Source organism: Rhinatrema bivittatum, chromosome 1 (genome assembly GCF_901001135.1).
Source record: "Rhinatrema bivittatum chromosome 1, aRhiBiv1.1, whole genome shotgun sequence".
NCBI lineage: Eukaryota > Metazoa > Chordata > Amphibia > Gymnophiona > Rhinatrematidae > Rhinatrema > Rhinatrema bivittatum.
In genome coordinates, this window is record NC_042615.1 from 539395163 (window position 1) to 539419830 (window position 24668).

Below are 24668 nucleotides of genomic sequence, written 5' to 3' on the forward strand. Positions count from 1 at the left end.
AAGCATCTATAAGCAGCAGCCACAGCACTGACTAAGCTCTTGCAGCAGGGATCTGAAAATACAAAAAAAGGAACACTAATAGTGATAGGTGTAGAGTTGGGGAGTAATCATGAGTAATGGGAAGTTTGATGCCTTCCAGAAGCCACAACCTGCAGGGATGGGCAGGTGCTGTAGAGGTTAGCTGGAGCAGTGGGAAGAAAGAAAAAAAAAAAAGAGGTGAAATGGCCCTCATTGAACTCCTAGAGGCCAATTTTCAAAGGGTTTAGATGCCTCACTTTGGGATTTGAGCTCCTAAATTGGCCCTTTTGAAAATGTACTAGGTTTGAGTCCTAAATTTAGGAGTCTAGGTGAATTTCGAGCTGAAAATGTAGATCTCTAAGTTTGACTGAAAACAGGCACCTAACTTAGAGGCCTAAATTTAGGAGCTCAGCTTTTTTTTTTTTTTTAAACCACCACTGTAATCATCATCATTTATTTAGTTCACGATCTTCCAGTGAGTGAGTTCAAAGCATTATTACATATCAGACCAACTGAGAGCATTACAAAAAAACAAAACCAGAGAAAGCCAAAGCATAGGGGTGCATGAGGAAATGCACATGTAGGAACAGGGAATAATAACAAGCAATAGTAAGGTTGTGTTAGAAAGAAATACAGCATGAGGCACCATAAACAGGTGAAAGAAGGAAGGCTATGAACTGGCAATAAAAAAAAAACCAAAACAATCAAACTGTTCAGCAGTAAATCAATATAGGGATCTAGTGGTTCAAGTGCACAAGCCAAAAACCTATACATCTGCTAAGTTTTTAGCTTTTTTTTTTTCTTTCTTTCTGAATGTCTAGAGATCAGATGTCAGTCTAATGTCCAGTGGCAAGGAGTTCCAGAGGAAGGGGACTCACCCTGCAAAAGTTCTTTCTTGTAGTCAAGAGCTGTAGTTCTCTGGGGGCAAGCGTTGGGTTGGGTGTGCAGAAGGCAAGAGGGGAGAGTATACAGTAATTGCATAGGTAGTGGAGAGCAAGGCTCTTGAGAGCCTTATAAGCCAGGAGCAGGAGTTTGAAGGTAATGCAGTAGGAGATTGGGAGCCAGTGAAGAGATTTTAGGAGAGGGTTGACCTGGTCAAATTTTGCTAGCATTGAGCAGGGTCTGTGCTGCAGGGTTTTGAATAAGCTGCAGTTGTCAAGTCTGCTTTTTTGCATGCCCATGAAAAGGGAGTTGCAGTAGTCCAGACGAGAGATTGCACAGGTCTGGATGACAGTGGCATAGACCGGGGCATTGAAAAGGGCGCAAAGATAGCGGAGCTGGCATAAGTGGAAAAGGGCTGATTTTGTGACGGATTGAATTTGAGCCTCTGAGGAGAGTTTGGAGTCCAGATATACAGCTAAGACTGCTGAAAGGCAGAATAGATCCCTCTAGAATTACTCTGGCATGAATGTCAGGGTGGCCGGAATTTGCGATCCAGAGCATTTCTGTTTCCTGGGGTTTGAGCTTGAGTTTCTTTAGGTGCAGCTTGCTTGTGATCTTCTTAGGGCAGGTGTTCTTGTTTGCAATTGCTTGGTCAGGGTTGGTGCCTTCCAGGCACAGTAGCTGAATGTCATCCACATAGGCTTGGTATGGGATTTGGCATGCCCTAATTAGCTTGCCAAGAGGAGCTAGGGTTGAATAGGATAGAGGTCAGAATGGATCCTTGTGGGACACTACATGGGAGAGAATGAGGGGAGGAGACCTAATCCAGGGAAATGGTTTGGGTGCAATCTCGGAGGAAGGATTTGAACCAGGCCAGTGCAGAGACAGAGATGCAGGTCCAATAGTCAGCTGATAAGGAGTTCATGGTCTACTGTGTCAAATGTCACATTGAAATAATCGATTCAGTCAAAAAAGCAAACATAATGTTGGGAATTATTGGAAAGGGAATGGTGAATAAAACGGAAAATGTCATAATGCCTCTGTATCGCTCTATGGTGAGACCGCACCTTGAATACTGTGTACAATTCTGGTCACCGCATCTCAAAAAAGATAGAATTGCGATGGAGAAGGTACAGAGAAGGGCTACCAAAATAAGGGGAATGGAACTACTCCCCTATGAGGAAAGACTAAAGAGGTTAGGACTTTTCAGCTTGGAGAAGAGATGGCTTAGGGGGGATATGATAAAGGTGTTTAAAATCATGAGAGGTCTAGAATGGGTAGATGTGAATCGGTTATTTACTCTTTCGGATAATAGAAAGACTAGGGGGCACTCCATGAAGTTAACAAGTGGCACATTTAAAACTAATCGGAGAAAGTTATTTTTCACTCAACGCACAATTAGACTCTGGAATTTGTTGCCAGGGGATGAGGTTAGTGCAGTTAGTGTAGCTGGGTTTAAAAAAGGATTGGATAAGTTCTTCGAGGAGAAGTCCATTACCTGCTATTAAGTTGACTTAGAAAATAGCCACTGCTATTACTAGCAACAGTAACATGGAATAGACTTAGTTTTTGGGTACTTGCCAGGTTCTTATGGCCTGGATTGGCCACTGTTGGAAACAGGATGCTGGGCTTGATGGACCCTTGGTCTGACCCAGTATGGCATGTTCTTATGAGAAGTCTAGGAGCACTAAGAAAACCTGTTGACCTTGATCCTGGTAAAGGTTCAAGTTGTCCAGGAGGCATATTAATATCATTTCTATGCTCTGAGTTCTGAATCTGGATTGGAAACTGTCCAGGAAGTTGGAGGCTTTCAGGAGCTCACTTAATTAAACTAGGACTGCTTTTTCAGGAAAGACTGGTCTGGAATTACTGAGGTTGCTGGGGTCCAGGTTCAGTTTCTTCACTTTGGGCTTCACTGCCTCTTCCTTAAGGCACTTAGGAAGATGGCCCTCAAAAAGGGAGGAGTTTATGATGGTCTGGGTGCGGATGAGGAGATCAGAGTTTGCCTGCTTGACGAACCATGTGGGGCATGGGGCATTTAAAAAGGTAATGGGCTGGATGTCCTCCAGGAGACTTTCTACTTCCTCCAGAGGAAGGGGATGGAAGGAGAAAAGCATGTGAGGGAGTGCTTGGTTCCATATGTATTGGGAGATCAGATGTGGTGAGGTTAAATTCTCCTCTGATACTGGTGATCTTATTGGAAAAGAATTTGGTTATTTTATTGCAGTGGACAACTGTGCCAATAGAGGAGTAGGTAACTCCTGTGAGGTTAAGTTTCTAGCTTAGGAGATTGAATATGAGAAGTAACATCTTTTTGCATCTGAGATTGTGGTGTTGTAGGTCGTCTGGCATCTTCTGCAGTTCTATCTATTGGGATTTTGGTTTTCGCCAGTGGCATTCCAGTATCTTCTAACTTTAACTCCTTCGGTTCTAGGATGAACCAGTAGGTGGGAATGCCTTTCTTTTATAGTTGTGACCTTCATGGGGCAAGCTCATCCAGGGCTTTCCTGAGGTCAGAGTTCCATAGGTCAACAGGGCAGAAGTAGACGTTGATCCCTTGGAGTGGCCCTGCTGGGGCTCACTTTAGTCAGTTTTCAGATTTTCTGTAGGAAGCTTTCTGGGTTTAGATGAGAGATGGTTCTAACCAGCTTTGAAGAGGCTTCCTTAGTGGACATATTTGTTGGTAATGTTCTCAGTTTCAGTTGAATCAGATAGTGGTCCATCCATGACACAGGGATGAGCTGGGTGGCTTTGATAGCTCTTGAAGAAGAAACAGTAGAGCAAGGACTAGGTCAAGGGTGTGGCCTGCTTCATGGGCAGGCTCCTTAAACAATGGTGTTTGTTTTTTTTAGTGACATTCTGGAAGGGTTTGAAAGAAAAATCTTGCTATTTACAGGAAAATGACAAAATCTGTCCAATGGGAAGAGACCCCTGGAACCATTACTTGTCCCTGGGCATTAGCAGCATGGGATCTATCTACTATTCGGGATCCTCCAGGTACTTGTGTCTTGGACTGGCCACTGTTGGAAACAGGATACTGGGCTTGATGGACCCTCAATCTGACCCAGTATGGAATGTTCTTATGAAAAGGGACTTGAAAAACCTAGAGGATATAGTGGAGAGTTTGGAAGCTGTGCTTCTGTGCAGAAGAGAAGTGTAAACATATTTTTGGGCTACAATCACCCAATAACCAATTTTCAATTAGGAGACAAAGATTGAAATTTGATGAAACAGGAAAGGAACCTGGGATAAAGTATCTCAGATGACTTGAAGGTTGCCAGCCCTTGCTGTAAGGCCGGAGAAAAGATGTGCTGAGATGCAAAAAGAGAAAAAGGAAGCCAATACTGCACTTATCTAGGTAACTGGTGAGACCCCCCATCTTGAGTACTGTGTTCAGTTCTACCTTTGAAAGAACATGTAGAGCGAGGAAGCAATTGAGAGAGAGGCTCCCAAAATGGAGCACAACCTCCAATACAAGCTCTTCAGAGATTTAAGAAACTTAAAATTAAATTCTAGAAGAAAGAAGGGAAAGCAGGATATGAAAAAAAATCACTTAAAGATTTGGTGGGCTTTCATAAAATACAGCAAGATAATATTTGACCTAGTAAAAGCAAGTTTGAATTAGCACAGATTTGAAACTTGTGAGCAGTATTGCTAACCTTCAGACTTGATTGATGCTGCAGCTCACAAGTTTCAAACCTGTGCTCGTTTAACTTTTTTTTTTCTTCTATATGTGGCACCCTCCTCTACCTGAATGCAATCTGCTTTGAAGGGCCTGAAGGCAGAATGTAAATCAAATAAAAAATAAACCCCATGTCCAGTATATGTACGTGTAATTTTCTCCATAGGAAAAACTCAGATACAAGGGGTCATAATGAGGTTTGGGAGGAGCTAAACTCAGTAAATATAAGGAATTGTTTCTCGTAGAGGACAGTGGATGCCTAGAATTGCCTAACAGCAGACATGATAGCAACCAAAACAGGAACCCGATTCAAGCATGCTTGGGGCAGATCCAGAGAGACATGGTAAGGGCAAGGGAATGCGATCACTGGAGACTGAAGCAGGGCTTTGTGGTGTCGTAGTAGGAAGAAGCAACTGCATAGAATAGGTAGACCCAGTGGTCCTTTATCTGATGACTACTTTGCTAGTATGAATGCTGGGATGGATGACTTTCCAATGACTTAACCAGTCAGTATCCTTTCCTTAGAGGAAGGGTTGCCTCTGCAGGTTTTTGTTTTGTTTTTTTTGGGGGGGGGGGGGATACAATTTTCAAAGGGATTTGCCCAGGTAGCTAAGCAGTTACCCAGGTAAATTATCTGGGATGAAAATTGCCCCCCTCTGTCATGCTTTTGGCTACGGAGGACAAAGGCCGGAGCGGAGGGAAAGGGAGGTCGGAGGAAGCTTAACTGTGTCATCCTTATATAAAGCAGGGGCAAAGTCTCCACCAGCCCCAAATATTCAAAGGGGGAAACACTTTAGGGAGTTATCCTTTGAAAAGGAGCTTTTTTTGTACCTATGGACCTGCAAGCTACCCACGGAGTTTTAAAACTGCACTCCTGCCCCCCACCCCATGTGACCATCCTTCCCTTCCAGAGTGAGTTCACCACCTGCACAATGTGCACATCTGCCTGGGTCCCTTGGGCATGGCGCTCAGGCCCAGGTGTCCTGCAGCACAGCTCTCAACACTGCTTCCAAACGGCGGCACAGACTCTTGCAATCACTTTGGCTTATAAGGAAAGAGGAGATGAAGACAGGAGGCATAAGCAGTCACCAAGGAAGAAATGTCTCCTGCTGAACTGAGGAAATGTTTTGGGTTTTTTTTCTTCACCACGGTGCATTGATAAAGCTAAAAGTTTCTCTTCTTTTTAGGCTGTTACCGACTAGAAGTATGTAAGTTAATGTCTGAAAGACTCAAACTCAGTACGTGGAAAGTCCAGCTTGGAGTGCTGCAGTCCATGAACGCCTACTTTCAAGGGTAAATTTCTGGTTTTTATTTCTAATCTGGATTGGATCATAGCAAAGAATGCAGCACTGATAATTTATGTAACAGCGTTCTTGCATATATGTATAAATGTGTGTATATCTATCTGTATTTATCAAAATATGTATATATCTCATTGTTGAAAAACTCCTGTTCTAAAGAGGTCACAGCATTGAATATTAAGGAACTTTAATAGTGAAGGATCCTGAGGTTTTACAGCTGTTAATCATGACCCGCCCCTATTTCCTGCGCTGTCTTTGTCCATGAAATCATGGCAGATGGCATCCACTCTCCAGTTGTACCCTCCATCTGCTATCGGAGCAAGAGCCCTTCAGCCTTCAGTTGATGCAGCAAGAGCTGCAGGCTAGCATTATTTCTCAGACCCCTGCAGCCCCTCCTCCTCCTTAGTTCCTGCTGCTGTAGATACTAAACCAGTTGCTCCTGAAGTTCAGCTCCCACCCAAGGCCGGCCAGCCTTGAGAGTCGTGCTGACGTTTCCCCCCCCCACCACCACCACCAAATACCACTGCTGACACCATCCAGTGGCTGCTGCTACTGTGACTCTCTTTCTGCTGATACCAGTCAGCTAGGGCAGTGGCAGCAGAAGACAGGTCTTGATAAAACTAGGGTGAAATGAGAGGCTGGTAGAATGAAGTGGGGATGGAAGGGATCTGTCTGTCCCAAGCTTTTTCAAATTCTGGCACGGTCGTGGTTGCTACTAGCTCTGCCAGTACATATAGTTTTTAATCTCCTCTGTATAGGGTGTATGTTGTATGCACTGTAATAATTTGGTAGCACTTCCTGGGCCGTTGCCATCATTATTATACATAATACTTATTTTTATAGCGCTACTGGACATGCGTAGCACTGTACAATGGTGTACAATGGGACAGTAAGTCCTAGCCCCAAAGAGCTTACAATCTAAGTGGGTACTTGAGACACAGTGAGATAAATTGACTTGCCGAAGGTCACAAGAAGCATATTTATTTATTTATTGCATTTATATACCGTCATTCTGTGACCAATCATAACTGTTTACAAAAAATATTATAGTAAAATAAAATCAATGACATCTTAAAATTACAATAAGATAAATTATAAAATACATAAAAAGGAATGGAAATAAAAGTCAAGATAAAGTACAATAGAAAAAACAACTACAGACAAGAAGAAATGTCTCAATCCTTAATATTCCATTACCATCATACTCTTTCCAATTGAGCTAATTTAGATATATTGCCTAATTAATTTAAATCAGAGATCTCAAAAGCCTGTTTAAAGAGCCATGTTTTCAAGTTTTTCTTAAAACCCAAAAAGTCTCTTTGCAACCTTAGTTCTGCAGGCAGAGAGTTACATGGTTTGGGTCCAGTGATTAAAATAGCGCTGACCCTCACCTCACTCAAATGCGAAGCCAAAAGACCTTTGTTTGCAGATCTCAAATTTCTTTGGCGGTGTAAAGGTGTAGTGATGCATTCAACCATTCTGTTTTGTCATTATTGATGGACTTGAGTAATAGATACATGACTTTAAAATCAATCCTAAACTTTACTGGTAACCAATGTAAGGCCACTAAAGTTGGAGTTATATGATCAAACTTTCTGCAGCCCATCAGGACCCTGGCTGTAGCATTCTGTAATAATTGCAGTGGTCTTATTATGCTTGCAGATAGGCAAAATAAAAGAGCATTACAGTAATCTAGATTAGAAAAAATCAACGTTTGAAGTACTTCACGAAAATCTTCATGCTTAAGAAGAGGTTTTAGATGCGGGAAGACACTCTGGAGCTGTTGAAGTTCCTAAGGTGGACGCGTCTGTTTCGGCGGTCACAAAGAGAACTACCATACCAGTCGCTGGAGTGGCTTTGAAGGATCTTCAAGATCGTAAACTGGAGGTGCACTTCAAAAAGATATTTGAAGTCTCAGCTCTTGACATAAGAGCAGCAGCTTGCAGCAGTTATATACTGAGGGTAAGTCTACGATGGGTGCACCAGTTAGAGCGTCAAGGATCTTGCGCCCCAGGAAGCAAAGCAGGCGAAATGGTTAGAGGCTGCAGTAGCTTATGGAACTGATGCCTTGTATGACCACCTTTGTACTTTGTGCAGAACAATGGTGTCTGCGGTCTCAGCAAGGAGACTCTTGTGGCTACATAATTAGGCGGCAGACGTTTCCTCGAAGGCTGAGCTTGGGGCGCTCCCCTTTAAGAGCAAGTTCCTTTTTGGAGAGGACTTCAATCAGTTGATAAAGCTGCTGGGAGAGAACAAGGTGCACAAGCTCCCAGAGGACAAGCCGAAAGGTCAGAAAGGTTTCCCAGCTTGCTCTCATTTTCAGGGCCAAAGACGTTTCTATTAAAGCAAAGCTCCAGGCACATGCCAGATGTCTGGGAGGTCTCAGACATGGTCCCAATCCTTTCGTGGCCGTAAAACCAACCGAGAGGTACCCGGCCAGGGGACAGACGGCGCCAAGTCCTCCCAATGAGACGCTGCCGACTCACTCCTTGGTTCCGCTCATCGGGGGTCAGCTGACTCTCTTTTTTTACCAGTGTGTGTCAAGATCACGTCAGACCAGTGAGTTCTAAGAGTTATAGAATATGGCTACACGCGTCCACTCAGAAACCTGTTCCTGGTATCTCCCTGTGGATCCCCCGCAAAGAAGCATGTCATTCAACAGACCATCCGGGGGCTCACCATCGATGATTATGCCCATATCACATGCATGACTGGTTAATTCAATTTGCATGGAATCTATTTTACAATAAACAAAGTGTTTGGTGTCGGTTTTCTGTTTAATAAAATAATCTTGGTTTTTTGATGGTTCAAAACCAATTTCATGTGAACCAACAATTGCTGGACTGCTGAGATATAAACATCTATAGAATCCTTAATTGTAATTAAGAATTGAATTTCATCTGCATATATATATAGTGGATAATACCTAATGCAGATAGTAATTTACATAATGGTAGCATATAATGTTAAAAATGGTAGCAGACACACATGATCCTTGCGGGACCCCAGAGTCCATATTAATTTTCTCAGATAAGGAGTTGCCAGTCTTTACCTGAAAAGAATGATCGTTTAGATATGAGCTAAACCACTGAAGAGTATTACCACTAAGACCAATTTCAGATAACCTATGAATCAGAATCAAATGATCCATGGTGTCAAAAGCTGCCGATAGATCAAGTAAAATTGATAGGTATGATTGGCCAGCATTGAATCCCCTTAATACAGTATCTGTTAATGCTAACAAAAGAGATTCAGTTTAAAATGTTTTCTAAAACCAAACTGAGGTGGAAAAAGTATATTATTTTCTTAGAGATGCTCCGCCAATTGAATTTGTACTACTTTCTCCATTATCTTAGCAATGAACAGTAAGTTGGAGATGGGTCTAAAGTTATTTAGCGCATTGCTATTGGAGTTTTTATTCTTTAAAATTGGTCTAATTGAAGCATATCTTAAGGGTGAAGGCATTTTTCCTTCAGAGAATGATACATTTGCAATATAAGAGATGGGAGAAGACTAAATGAACAACTGATTTTAGAGCTTTTATAGGGGATTGCATGTAGAGGATGATTTGCCAGATTCATATTTTTTAGAATTGATTCAATTTCTAAGGAAGGTGTGGTCTCAAAAAGTGACCAAGCGGTGATGTCATGCGGTTGTAATGTTATCTTTTGGTCTAGAGATGAGGAAAATGTATTTGATAGCTTTTGGATCTTTTTCTTAAAAAAAGATTGCTAATTCGTTGCATTTACTTCCTGACATTTCAGGATCAATCGGTGTCAGCTGCATTAGATTTTGTCAAATTTTGTACCATTTGAGAGAAGAATTTTTAGGTAAAACTTGAAATCATGGATTTTTTTGGCATTGTTAGTATTATTAATTCAAATTTTCTATTTAGAAAGAAAGAGGCTCTGATCTGAGGTATCTTTTCGCCATAATCTTTCCTTCTGACTAAGCGATCTTTTAAGTTTTCCATGGTTAAGTAGGCTGAATTAGCCATGCTAAGACAACATGGCTAATTCACCCTGCCATCCGTGGAAAACATCGTTTACGGTAAGCAAACTTGCTTTTCTCTTACCTTAAGATGGCGTATTTGGCCTTTTATTAATCAAGTGCCTCCTAATAACGGGACTGATTTCATCGGCAATCATAGTGGTTGTGTCTATCCAGGATCAGTGGGAGAAGCAGGATTTGAACCCTGGTTTCCCTGGTCCTCAACCCATTGCTCTAACTATTAGGCCATTCTTCCTCCCTTACAGAAGTATCTCTTGAAAGTAATTGAAGAGGAAATGTGTACATTTAAGTTAATGGAATTTGTACTTTCCTATGCAAAATCTAATTATAATTTTCTTTTTGCCTCCACCCCTCTTCCCTTCGTTAAAGGTTAATGCTGTTGGAAAAGGAATTCTCTGACCCTAGTGCTTTGGCAGAAATCCTTCTAGAAGCATGTCCAGCAATCACACATTCTCTAGGTAAGCTGAATGTGCTCGATAGTGATTACACAGCTATTTCTTCTGGCAATTAACCTATTCTATTTCCCATCTCTTCTGTTTGCTGTGCTGTAAACCTCCCCCCACCCCCTAGCTTTCCCTTTTACCCCCTGGTGTTACAACATAGAGGACAGATGACGATGTGTATAAAAATTGAAGATGATTAAAAAAAAAAAAAAATCTCCCTATGGTTTTTGCACTCAAGTTAAACAGGAGCAGTACCCAAAGTGGGCAGGAACTCAGAAGAAGTATCTGCCTGCACTTAATTCTACAGTGGCAGCACTTTCAGTGCATCTTGTCATTTTATTGTTGATTAGAAATTTTTTTTAAAATGCAGAAAATAAAACAGGAATAAGTGATAGGACTGAAAATGAAATAAGCATAAAATTGGCTAAAAGAGTAGAAAGAAGGTGCATTTTCTGATCTTGCAGCAGGCAGCTCTCCAGTCTTTGGCTTGAATGCTGTAGGCTCAGCTCAGACTCATTCTGCAGCATCAGAGAGATGTCCCATTGTAGGCAGTGAGCAGGAGGCACTTGGATACTCCATCAGCTGACAACTTGAGTTTTCTGGCAGGAAGTATTCCTGTGCTTTCTTGTTATCACTTATCCATCAGCGCTAGCTATTCCTCATTCTGCATTTATTTCTGTTTTTGATAGACTGGTGTAAGAACAAGCAAGCATGCAATTTTGTTTATGAACCGCTTTCCCTCAGAAGCTCAAAGCAAGTAACAAAAGAGCACTACCAAAGCAATAATGCAATAGAATACAAATGTAATAAAACATTTTTTGCAGTAGGACTTAACATCTTAAATTCTGGCTCACGTGCACAAACGTCATTTCTGGTTTTCTGTTGTGGTGTGGCCTTGGCCCGGCAGAGTGTATCAGGCTGCAGATCCTTTGCAGCAGCCCACCCTGTCGTGCTCGCTGCTTAAATGGATTCCTAAAATTGCCACCCAACTGGTCAGAGAAACGCACGGACTACTTCTCCAAGGACAAGCAGGGTGGCAGTCCTCACACATTCAGGTCGATGCAATTCAGTGGGCTCAGCCGAGGGCACTGTTTAACCCCTGGTTGGGCACGGGCTTTGGATGCGCATCCACAACCCCTTATTCTATAAGGGGATTAGCGCTTCCAAAACACACGGCCAACCCGCCACGAAAGTAATAGCGCTCATCATATGCAAATGCATGTTGATGAGGCTATTAGCTATTTTCCTAGATTAAAAAAAAAAAAAAGTGTGCCTGACGTGCACATTTTTTCTATCAGAAATTAACTCCTGCCCAGAGCAGGCATTAATTTCTGAGTAGCCCAAAAAGTGTACAGAAAAGCAGCAAATACTGCTTTTTCTGTACTTCCTCCGACTTAATATCATGGCAATATTAAGTTGGAGGAATAAAAAGGGCAAGAATGTAAAAAAAAAACAAAAAACTTTTTTTTTTTTTTTTTAAAGTGTGCTGGAGGTCAGGTTAGGAAAAGCGACACTCAATGAGCGTCCGTTTTCTTAACCCATGACTGTGCACAGGTTAGGAAAACGGACGCTTGTAAAATTGCATGTCCATTTTCTTAACCCACTGACAGCCACCTCTTCTGGGTGCCCGTTACCAAGGAGGCGCTATAGGCGCACATTTATCCCTAGCGCCTCCTTGGCAGCATGATCCCTCATTTAAACATTCAATCGCACACCCAGGAGAGGTGGCTGGGCCCGTTTTCCACGCTGATTTATTGGATTGGCCTGATAAGCGATATCTGATGGAGCCTGGCGCAGAAAACATATGTCAAAGTTTCTAGAATTTTTGAGCCTCATTGAGCATGCCCAGATATGCATTATACCACGCCACCAAGCCGGGTCATTATACCACGCCACCAAGCCGGGTCATTATACCACGCCACCAAGCCGGGTCCCTTCAGTCTTTCTTTTTCCATAGAGCCTGGTAGTTGTGATTTTTGGGTTTGTTTAGATGGCTGCTTGTGGGATCCCACAGTCTTCCCATACTGTCCCTAGGTAAGTTTTTGGTTTTTGTTTTTTTTTTTTTTTTTAAATCATTTTTGTTTCCTTTTGTGGTCTGTTCCCTCTGGGTGGCGGTGCCCATCAGCCATCGATTGCCACCTTTGAATTCGATTTAGCGTCCCTTGTATTTTGAGTTGATATACCTTTGGCATTCCAGCGATGCCTTCTATTCACGAGATCTATGTTTATCACGGATCTCCATGATCGATGTTTCATCTGCTTGAGGACATCATCACATGACATCTCCAGGGCTGCCACAAGTTCGCACAAATGTCCCTTAAAGGATGCCAGTCCTGCTTGGATTTGATGGAACGTCTGTTCAGGCACCAGAAGACTGATCCATCAACATCCATTGGCATCAGAGACCTAGACATCGAAGGACCCCCAGAGCCGCACCAATAGAGTCTTCAACTTCGAGGGGGCCTTCGTTTCCCTCGATGTTGAAGGCTGGTAGGGACACTGGATACAGGCCATTGCCTAGCTCCTGGTCAAAGAAGGCATTGGGTTCCTCCTCTTCGACCTCAGCCCTGGGGATAACCGATGCCGAGCATTGAGGGAAGCGAAAGAAGCATCGGCATCTGTCTCCATTGATGCATAGTGTCAAGCACGAGAACAGTCTGGCTTTGGCCGAGAAACCCCTGAAGTGACTCCTCGGTGAGGAGAGCTCATCTTCCAAGTTACCCTTCTTAGACCCTTTCTCCTACTCAATACAAAAACTGCTTGACTACCTTCTACATCTTTCTGAGCAACTCTGTCAGGGTTCATCTTAGTGTAATTGGTGCATATCATCACCATGTAGAAGGTAAACCCATCTCTGTACAGCCTTTAGTTGTATGTTTTATTCGAGGTTCGCTTCATTTGAAGCTTCTCATCAGACCTCTTTTTATCATGGGACCTCAACTTGGTTTTGTCTTAGCTGATGAAAGCTCCCTTTGAGCACCTGCACTCCTGTGACCTGAAGTACCTGACTTGGAAGGTTGTTGTTTTGGTGGCGGTTACTTCAGTGTGCAGAGTCAGTAAGCTTCAGGCATTGGTGACATCCATTTTACACTATGTTTTTTTCATAAAGGGTGGTCTTGCATAGGCACCCTAAGTTTTTGCCTAGGGTGGCGTTGGAATTCCATCCTAATCGGTTGATTGTCCTTCCAGCATTTTCTCTAGGCCTCATGGTTACCAAGGTGAACAAGCCTTGCACAGTTTGGATTGCAAGAGAGCCTTAGTTTTCCATATGGAATGGACAGAAGCCTATAGAAAGCCTATTCAACTTTGTTTCTTTTGATCAGACTAAGCTGGGGATTGCCATTGCCAATTAAACACTCTCCAATTGGCTAGGAAATTGCTTCTTCTGTTTTGCCCATGTGGGCTTGACTCTTATGGGCCATATCAAGACTTACTCTATTCAAGTTATAGCAGCATTGGTGGCTCATTTATGATCAGTCCCCATTTAGGAGATCTGCAAGGCTTCTATGTGGAGTTCTGTCCATTCATTCGCATTACATTATTGCTTGGACAGAGATGGCTAGCACAATAGCAGGTTAGGCCAGTCTGTTCTCCGGAACGTGTTTGAGGTGTAAAACCCAACTCTGTTCCTGCTTTTAGGCCTAAACTATGTGAAAGGCCTGGGTAAATAGGGAGGACTGCAGGCTGAAGAACCAGAGGAGTCTGAATTACCTCGAGATGGACTGGGCAAACTAGTGGACCAATGGCTAATAGTGGGAGTGTCTTTCACGCGAGCATGTTTTAAAATCCGCTTATTCCCATGCGTCAAAGCCAACAAAGTCATAAGGCAGATATGCAAATCACGTTTGCTTGAGTAACCGCTTAAAATTAGGAGCACATATACACGTGGTAGGCAAGTTTTAAATCGTATGTGTGCAATTGCACACACTATTTAAAATTCCTGCGTATGTGCGCACGAGAGCATATGGGCGCCCACGCGCTTGTTTTAGTCAGTCCTGTTGCCAACAAAAATATTTTTTGTTTTTTCCCATTGGTACTGGTTTTTGTTGTCTCTTTTTTTTTGGAGGGGGGGGGCATCTGTAGCTAAGGATTCACCCCTGTGTGAGGACTGCCATATTGCTTGTCCTCGGAGAAAGCAGAGTTGCTTACCTGTAACAGATGTTCTCCGCGGACAGCAGGATGTCAGTCCTCATGAGACCCATCCACCTCCCTGTGGATTTGGGTCTCCATTTCATGATTTATATTTTTCTTTTGCTATTGTATTAGGCTGAAGAGACCCACGCTTGGCTACGTGATATAATGCATCCGTGGGCATGCTCAGTGAGGTTCAAAGTTCTAGAATATGTGACATAAGCTTTACATGCTAGGCACCATATGATGATGTCATCCATTTGCGAAGACTGACATCCTGCTGTCCTCGGAGAACACTGGTTTACAAGTAAGCAGCTCTGCTTTCTCTGGCCTCTCCTTCCTCAGCTGACAGAATAGAAAGAAGTGCAGCGTGGGGGGTTTTAAGAGCGTCAGACAGAAGTAGTCATTGAGAGGCAGGAACAGCTCTGTTGTGTTTCTCACTTGCAGAAAGAAAGGGAATTGTCCTAGATCATTCACAAATTTCTCCAGTGTCTGGAAGAGCAAGGATACTGGCACGATGGGTTTGCACTTTAGAGAATTAGGGGCAGGGATAGGGGAGGTTCTGTTTTATGAACGTATGGAAGTTGTCAGGAGTTAAGTATATGCAAATATAAAGTTTGTATTTATTTTTCCTTTCAAAGAAAATAAAAGTTACTCCTCCGTAAGAACAGAAGCTTTGTCTGTGGTAGAAATGCTGCTTAAAAGACTTGACGGTAAGACTTTTCTGCAGTGTCACACTGTTTTATCATAAATCCAAACCTGTTCTTGACAGTGGTAAAATCAGGTTAATTTTGGGTAGTGGGCTAGCTGGTAATTCTCATTCTCAATTAGGATAGCGATGCCAGAAATTCTGGCTTTATTTTAGCCTGGTGGTTTCCGCCTTGGTGCAAGTTTCCAGCTTCTTTGAAGCTGGCCGTTACTGTGGCTGTGGAGCCATAAGCCTGTGTTAACTGCCCAGAGTTTTTCCTGATTTTTAACCTTTTCCTGTCTAGCCCAAACATCACAGCAACAGTCTTCAGTCCGGGGCTATATATATATATATATATTCAGGATATATATCTATATATATATCTATATCTATCTATATCTATATATATCTGGGTGGGATGCCTTGCCCAGGGATAATAAAACACTGAATAGAACTGGAACTTCTGGCTTTCAAGGCTGGGAATATATAAAATCTAAAAAGATCATTACTTGTTAATTTCCTCACTAAACTGTAAAAATCACTTCTTACAGCCAGGATAATTTACTTTGTCCTAAATGAACATTGATGTGCCCGCTTTGAAATCCAGATAAAATTTATATAGGAACATATTTTTGGTATACAGAAAGGTGTACACAATATGAGTGGTTAATAAATCTTTCTTTGTGCTTTGTCCCCATGACACCACTACATGGTTGTTATGCACATTATCTCTAGTTGTCTTAGTCCTAAAATGTAGCAGTTTGAGGGCATTGCTTCCCAAATCCAATTTGTGTTGTGCGTGGAGATGTCTGACTGCCAGGAGGGAGAGCTCTCGATTTGCACATGAGATGAAGCTGCCGTCTGGCTTTAGTAGCAGGAAACAACAATTCAGCCTTAGAGAAGGCGTCCATTTTAGATCTTTGCTATCTGGGGTGGCTGGATCCTAGAACGGCTCATTTTAACCCACAGTTGAATTAAGTATGACACGTAGCAGATGACTGGTCCACGATAAGGCATAAAATATTAACAAAAAGTGTGCTGTGTGGGGACTCCTCATACCATTCCTTTAGAGGAGTCCTGGCTAACTTAAGGTTAGAAAGGAATCTTCTTTCAGGAATAAGCCCTCTGGTACCTCTTGCAAGGAATGCTGTCATTCTTTTTAAGGGCCCTTGGGCCCATTGGTAGGACTATATAATGGGCCAATGCTCCACCGGCCTAGTGGGATTGTAGACTTGCACCGGTTTCTGGTACCATAACACTGTTGGCCAGTTATAGCAGCCCTGGCCTTATCTCTTCCATTTGAACAAACGGCACATAATTATTCTGCTTGATAAGTGTGCTTTCAGAGTCCAATTTGGCCCCTTCGTTTTCATTTGTTTGTTTTATGGGGCTGGATTTTTTTTTTTTTCATACTCCCATTTTAAATGGCAACATTTGGTAAAGCAGGTTTGATTGCTGGCTGTAGGCTACAGGGGGAAGTCTCCTGCAAGGCTGAGACCTGCAGCACAAAGTGCTGGACCCCAGCCATTGGTCTGTGAAGTAATTTGGTTGCCTAACCCAATGCCTGAACTAAATGCACCTTATGGTACCTTCATGTTTCTTCCCTTGGTGTATTCCTTAACACACTGAGCTTCTCTGTGATCTTTACCTAGAGTCTGAGCAGTGGGAAAGTTTGATGCCAGAAAGCAGAGAGCGGCTGGCTGGATCCTTAAGCGCCATGGAGTCCGACAGCAGGCCTGAGCTGCGCGAGAGAGCCTCTTTATTGAAGAAGAAATTTGAAAACCTTTGCTAAATGAAAAAAAAAGTGCCATGCCCATCAACAAATAAGTGCAATGTGTGTTGTTCAGAAGACAGAACATGGCTAATGAGGTTGTGTAGCATGCATCATTCCGTGGTCAAAATAAAGATTTCCTTGGAATTCTTGTTAACCTTTCTGCAAAACGAGCCTCGAGGCTGAGGTTACCAGTTTGGAACTTTGAATTTGAGAGCAGATCTGTTAAGAAAGAAAAAAGGTTCCAGTAAATCTGTACTGGTGCACTTGGTCTGGAGGGTTTTAGAAGAGTTGTGATCTGAAACTGTTTTGTAACAGATTTTTTTGTTGATGATCCCCTTAGGGGAGAAAAATGAGTTGACTTGATCTGCAGCAGTGTGTATGTACAGAAGGATTCCTTCTCTCCCTATCTGTTTCATGGACAGTTATCAGCGTTAACAATGACCCTCCCACATGGTAGATGGAAAACAGTATGGTGTGATTCATTCTGCCTATTAATTACATTTATGTCCTCCTTCAGTTTTCAAAACACTCAACACATTTTTCAATTTGTATTTCACAGTTTTGATGAATTGTATGGGAATGGATTATTTTCATCAATTTTGTCTCCAATTTGACCAATTATTTGCTTAATTTAATGAAATTTACATTTGAGTATTGTTATCTTGAGCAAGTACAATACCAGCAAAAAAAAAAAAAAAAAAAAAAAAAAGCTATTCTGAGTGTGATGCTAGTGAGCCACTGAGGAGAATGGCCACTTAAGAAACAGAAATAAAGTGCAAGTTTCAATACCTTCCTTCACCGAGATTTTTGGCACTAAACTTGGATGAGTTGGGTAGCGATAGGCATGAACTGGCTCAGTGTAGTGACCGTGCTGCTTGTTGGATTATAGTTGCCAGGACCTGCAAGAGTCAAAGTGAGAAGGAAAAAAAAACTGCTGCAACCCTCCCGGAGGGGGAATAGAGCGTCCACGGTCGTAAGCTGGGGATAGATAAGCACAGCAACGAGTACAAGGCAGCACATCACCGCTTGCAGCAGGGCTGAGAGTAGAATATGCACTGGAGCTCTGATTAGAGTGGGCTGCTGCTGCTGCCTGTTCTCACTGCTTTGTGTGAGAAATGATTATTCTAATCCATTTCATAGTGGTGGCGGCAGCAGTAATCATGGAGCACGGTGTCTGTAAGCTCACACGTACTCACAAGCTCCAGGGTTGACCCTGCTTTTTGGATTGGTTTTCTTATTGAACAAGGAAGCGCATGTATGAGGCGGGGTCAAGGATACTGAGGCGCCATGCTTCATGAAGGGGAGAAGCCAGTAGGTGGAATGGGGTTGTTCTCCAAGCTGCTGCTCTGACCCCGAGTCACGTGGGCCTGGAGCCACTAGAAGCAAAGGAGCTTGAGCGCAGCACACTTAGAACTCCCAACCCCACCGCCTTAAACTTCAAAAGACCAATCTTTATAAAGGAGATCTGGCATGTAAATCATTTGTTGCTATTTTTCAAACAACTAATATAGACAATAGTATCTTTATATAAAAAAAAAGAAAAGTTCCATATACTGGCTCCCTGCAAAGTTTGCAGTTCGTACAGGAGAATGCTTCTGAGGTGGAATAGGAGGGGTGCACCCAGGCTTCTCCCTATTCTGTTGTGCTCTGCTCTAGTGAAGCTTACACCAGTCACCTCTTGCTCGAGTTCAGTTCTGTACACCATGGCTGAAACCCAGAGCGTGTAGTGTAGTTGCACCCAATTATCTTGCATTGCAGTCTACTTTCAAAGGGTGGCAGGTACTGGGGGGGGGCTTTCTCTGGGTTCCTTAGCCCAGCCTTTCTTCCTTGGCTGACTTCTGCCTGTCTCCACCTTTCATCTGTAGTCCCAGTCCATTGCACCCACTCTGCTCATCCCTCCTGCAGGTCCTTACCCATTTTGGTTAATTTCTTCCCCCTCCCTCGCCGCAGTTTGAAACAGGAGTTGGCTTCTAGATTGGAGCCTGTAGAGCGATCACTGATCTCCATCTTCTTTCTGCAGCTCCTTCCCTTCTTTTCCATCTATGTTCCTCTTTCCCCTCCCCCTGCTTCCTTTCTTCCACACTGCATTTATTACCCCTCTATCTTCACCCTTTCCTACATACCTTTTCTTCCTCTCTTCTGCAGCTATGCTCCCTCTCTCCTCTTTCCTGTGCTGCTTTCTGCTATTCTTTTCTCTTCTTTTCCTAAATAACCCAGCTGCTGCTCTTTCCATTCTTCCCCCTTTCCTTCCACTCCTCCCTTAATCCCCTCTCCTATCTGCTGGAGTTCCCTTCACTCTTCTTACCATGGCCAGGAGAGGTTGGAAAAGCCCTGGACTCTAGATCCTGTGAAAATGACTGGGGATGTCTGCATTTGGATATCTGCATACCTGTGAGCCCTTCGCTCTGACGACAAGCACAGACACACTGCTCAGGGAAAATTGTGAGACAATGTCTAAATCTGTTTTATATAAGTGTTTGAATAGACAATAGGGAGGAGGTGCTCATGTAGTTTTACAACAATCACCCTTAAACTGAGCAAAGAAAAAGGACTGGTTTAAAAAGTCATGTATTCTCATTTTCAGATATTTTCACGTTACCATATTGTGCGAGAACCCAAACGTCCAACTCAAATCAGCTAGATGGCAATGGATGCTGCAGCTACAAGCTGGCTGTAGAATAGAATAAGCAGATGCTGCAATACCAACACTAGTCACAAGTTGTCCACTATAATGGATGGATTGGAGGCTGCAGTACCAGCAGCTGCTACATCATGATTATATTAAAAAGGGACTGCAGTGCCCATGAAGTGTCGTCATAACAAGGAGAGGCTGCAGGGGCACCCACAGTGCATCAGTGTTACAAATTACTCAGATGAAATAGCAGCTGCATCAGGGTGACCAAATAAGATTAATCAGAGGCTGCAATAGCAGCAGTGCCCACAACTCTGACTATTAATAAAGGCTATGCTATCAGGGTCTGGCATAGAATGTCAGTATAACAGATTAAGCAGCAGCTGCACTGTCACCAGTAGTTAGATGATACCAGTATAATTAAATAACTAATAGACAAATTACCACTATAGTGAGAAATCCACAGCAATATGCACAATTGATTCACACACATACAAAAAAAAAACATTTTACTACACTTTATATAGTTTTTGTCAGTTTATGCTCTTTATGGAAAAATGGACCATCATGTCCAGCCAAAGTCAGCATATTTATCTAGCCATTGTCCACTTCTAATCATAGCCTCAGAAAAGCAGTTTTTGTATTTTTAAGTATATATTTTCAAGTATTTGAAATTTTTTCACTTTTAGACCACTTCCAAAAGTTATTAGTCATATGTCCCTCTTTTTCAGTAGTCAAATGTGGAGTATAATTAATTGGGCTGTAGTACCAGCAGAAATCATAAGGTGTCTGCATCACAAATGCATCAGGTACTGCAATACTAGCAGTGGTCATAAGATGTCAGTCTAATGAATTAATCTGAGGCTATACTGCACAGGCCAATACATTACAGTGTGCTGCGACTAGTGCTTGGCTCAACGTGGTTGGGCATAATAATCCCCATTTTGCATCAGGGGTTATGGAAGCGAGTCCAAAACACGCATCCAGTCGAGCGCGTAGCTAATAGTGCTCATCACATGTAAATTACATGTAGAGGCTATTAGCTAATCCCTGCGATGCAAATAATTTCCCATGTGGCCAATGCACCCTTGCAGTGCGGCTAATTTTATGCTAGCCCAGGGCTGGCATAAAAGGTCTGCTGCACTCAAGGGCTCATTGTCAAAAATCAAAGTTCCTGCTTTCTGTGATCCCTCCTACTAGTGTCATCATGATACTAAGTAGGAGGAACCACAGAAAGTGGAATCAGCTAAAAAAAAAAAAAAAAAAATTGCGGAAAAAGAAATTTCTGGGTGCCCAATATACACCCACAATATGCACAGTCCAGCCTGGGTGTATTGTGGGTGTATATTGTGCCGGTAGCTGGAGAAAATGGATGCTCATATTAAGCCTCCTTTTTACAGTGACAGCTACTTTTAATATTAAATTGGGTGCCTGGGAGAGGTGGATCAGCGCGCGTTGGGAGAGTGGGTGCTCAATCATGAGTGCCTGTTTTACACGCACCGAAATTGCATTGGCCAGCCCTCTCCTGGAGGCATACCTAACCAGCCGTGTAATGAGTATGTATCGGATAGATTTTCATACATGGGAGATCCAAAGTATGCAAATCATGTATGTGTAAAAATTGTCAAAGCCAATACACTTTCATGAATTGAAATCTTTAAAATGAATAATGGGAGAAGAACCCCTGCCTCTTCCTGTGAAATTTTTTTTATTTTTTACAGATTCCACTATTACATTTTTTTTTTGTGGGGAAGGAAAGTAATATCTCCTGAATATCTGCTTTCATGGCAGTTGGTTCATACTGTAGTTTGTTTTCCGTGGCCAAAAAGATTATAGAGTGATTGGAGCCCTTTTATACATTGAGCTACATAAAACATCTGATTGCTGAAAAAGTTAATCTAGTATAGCAGGAAAGCTTTCATAAATCATACATAAAATGGTGTAGGCCAGATTATGAAAGTTTAACCTATTTTATAAATAACCAGTTCTGCTATTGAACCTAGAAACCCCAGAATCGGTTTAAGAGCTGGTTTGCAATGTGTTCTGGCTAATCTTATCAGGTGTAGGGTTCAGGAAATTATTCCAGTTTAAAGTGGGTTTAAACCCAAGGATCTGTGAACCAGTAGAACTCAATGGCAGCAGGAAAATGTAATTGTTTTGGTGTCGTCCTGTAGCATGCAGAAAAATCAGAATTGTCAACTTACATATAACATATTTACTGACAGTTTAACAGATTTGTTTTATTGACAATGCATACTATTTACTGTCACATCTTCTACATAGTGTGAAAGGATACAGTATGTAAAACAAATTCCGTGTGATTGCTGCTTGTATTTTCTTTCTCTTGTTATGAGAAGAAAAATGACTAGATTTAAGGCGTATATAAAAATAGAATAAATACTGCAAATATATAAATAAAAACATCTAAAGGAGAAAAAAACCTAAAATATCATCTTTACCTCTGGGCGAAAAAAAACCCCATACACTGCATCTGCTTTATGCCCTTATAGTAACAGAGCTACCAAAGCAAAGGGGGCGAAGGCTCTTGATGCCAATGGACATTCTGGGGCAGGCTTGGCTCCAATATGGAAGCTAGAGCATGGAGACTCCATGTCTGAGCGGTCAGTTAGTCTGTTCCCTCAGCAGTGTTATGGGTCCTTTTAAAGTTGAAAAGTGCAGGCCATGTCTCAAGCCATGCACAAAGAGAACCAGAAGAAAGACAATAGAATTCTCTGAGGACAAAGCAGGATGGTAGACCTCTCACATGGGTGTCATCATTGAATGGAGCCCGGCACAGAACTTTGATCTCAAAGAATCTAGAACTTTCAACCATGCCCTACTGAGCATGTGCAGCTTTAGTCATCACCCTGGTCCCTAGGCAGAGTCCCTCAGTCTCTCTTTATTTCCCTGGAGCCATGTGGTCGTGGGAGCCGTGTGACTCACAGTATTCAGCTTTGCTCTCTCTTTACAGTTTTGGAAGTGATTTTTTTTCTACAGCTGCAGCTGTTTTCGTTCCTTCCTTACAGTAGTTTTATTTCTTTTCCTTTTTCCTCATGGTGGGCCTTAGTTACTGTGCACTCTGACAGTCTATTTCTTCCCATATTAAAAAAATAAATAAAAATACTGCACTGTCAGTTTAGTATCTGTGTCCTCTCCTTGCTCTGTCTGTTTTTGTACCTTTGTCAGATGCTGGCAGGACTGACCGAATACAGTCCATGGGTTATCTGTGTAGCTGCTGAGCCTGGGGACTCCTTTGAATTCTTCCCGGGCAGGGGTTCCAGTTCATTTCACTGATCTAACAGCATCAATGGAGCTTCAGACAGTGCAGAGAGTGAGGATCACACTTCCTGTGGGGGAGAGCTCATCCTCTCCACATTCAAAGGAAATAGTCTCCACGGGCAGGAGCCCAGGATGATTTAGTCCCCCTTCCTGCTCGCCATTGATGGCAGTGCAGTCTCCTTGTGAGAGAAGGTGAGCAGGAGCCTGGGCAAGCAGCTTGCTGCCGCACCTTTGGAGCCATGCCCAGTAACTATTGCCCTTGCACATCTGTGACCAGTGCACTATTGATCTGATGTATCGATGTCAGGACCATGTTTTGGACCAGGATTTCCAATGAGCGCCTTGATCACCCTTGATGCTGTTGAGGTTCCGGGGCACCCTTGATGCCATAAGGGCCTTCTGTACTGTAGGCATCTGTGAAGGTGGAGTCTTGATGCACTGGAGTTCTCGAGCACCTAGGGCCGCGATGTGGCGGAGTAGTGGCACCAACCTCTAGTGTCTGCCATCAAGCACCATGGTCCCCCTCATCATCAGAGCCACTCTCGATGCCTCAGTGCCCTTGATGCTATTGAGGTGCATGGTCTTGATGGCATCGAGATGTAGGGCCATCATATAGGCCATCAGACATGTTGGCCACCAATGCCTTTCGTTGCCACTCTCGACAAGGTTGAGCACCACCAATGAGGCACTGGCATCACCATTGAATGCCCTGGTTGACCCTGAGGTTGTCGACCGCTAGGGCTCTTGAGAGTCCTTGAGTGCCACTGAAGCCTTTGAGCAACAGGGATTTTGGCCTTGAATGGATCGAGCGCCAGGATCGCCATTTACTTAAGGCACCCTGGTATGCTAAGGCATCTAGGCACAGTGGTCTAGTGGTCTGGTCCTATTGAGGCTCCTTGGTAGTGTCCTGATGGGGCACTGAGGGGCATTATGATGTCCCATCACTGGCCTATAGCTATCAGGCACCATGGATGCAGATGATCTCAGGTGCCCTGAGCTGCTGGGATCAGGGGGCATCAGAAGGCCCACCTGGATTCATACACTATTAGTGTTAATGAGTGCTAGCAAGACTATCAGCCATAGCTGCTGGCAAGGGACACTGTTGAGTGTTCCTCTGGGTACTGATGGGGAGTGTTGGAGCCATGTAGGGGCTGCAGAGCCTCCTCCTGTAAGCACCCCTGGGTACTGATGGGGAGTGTTTGGAGCCTTTTAGGGGCCGCAGAACCTCTGCCTGTAGGCACCCCTGGGTACCAATGGGGAGTGTTGGAGCCATGTAGGGGCTACAGAGCCTCTGCCTATAGGCATACCTGGCATCCTTGGTATTGCTGGTCCATCGATGCCTTCAGGCACCAGATTCTCTATCAGTACCACTGGGCTGTTGAGATCCACAGGCACCAGCGATGGCGCTATATACCATTGAACTGACCAGGATTCGGTCAAGCACCATTGAAACCCTGGATGCAGTCGTTTGATGTCCTTGATGTGATCCATCTTTGGTGAGTGCAAAAGTGCTATGGGCCCTATGGATGCTGTCACCATTATGGGCACCAGTGGACATGGATGCCAGAGGACACAACCACAGAGCACCATGGGCATTATCGGTCACCATGGTCTTTGCTGCTGCTCTTCCATGAGAGGAAATGATGTAGAGCCATTCCCAATGCAGTTTCACGGGCTGAAACCAGATTCTTGGAGTGTTATCAGGTCAAGATCTCAGCTTCCTCATCAGTTTTGCACCTCAAAGTTGGGGGAGCATTGGCAAAGAAGGTGTCATCACATGCTGTGATTTGCCTTTTGGCAGCAAGTAATGCTTGGACTTTGCTGTGT

At 43.2% G+C, this 24668-nt stretch overlaps 1 protein-coding gene across 4 annotated transcripts in view; it reads left to right on the forward strand.

The window, feature by feature from the left end:
* ECPAS (Ecm29 proteasome adaptor and scaffold) overlaps nucleotides 1-17716 on the forward strand; it is a 338465-nt gene extending 320749 nt beyond the window's left edge. For all 4 annotated transcript variants that reach the window (XM_029614666.1, XM_029614656.1, XM_029614672.1 and 1 more), the window contains exons 46-49: nucleotides 5770-5875; nucleotides 10264-10352; nucleotides 15110-15181; nucleotides 16809-17716. In XM_029614666.1, coding sequence (XP_029470526.1) covers nucleotides 5770-5875; nucleotides 10264-10352; nucleotides 15110-15181; nucleotides 16809-16948 — 407 coding nt within the window. In that variant the 3' untranslated portion in view covers nucleotides 16949-17716. The remainder of the gene's footprint in view (nucleotides 1-5769; nucleotides 5876-10263; nucleotides 10353-15109; nucleotides 15182-16808) is intronic.
* Nucleotides 17717-24668: the final 6952 nt, after the last annotated feature.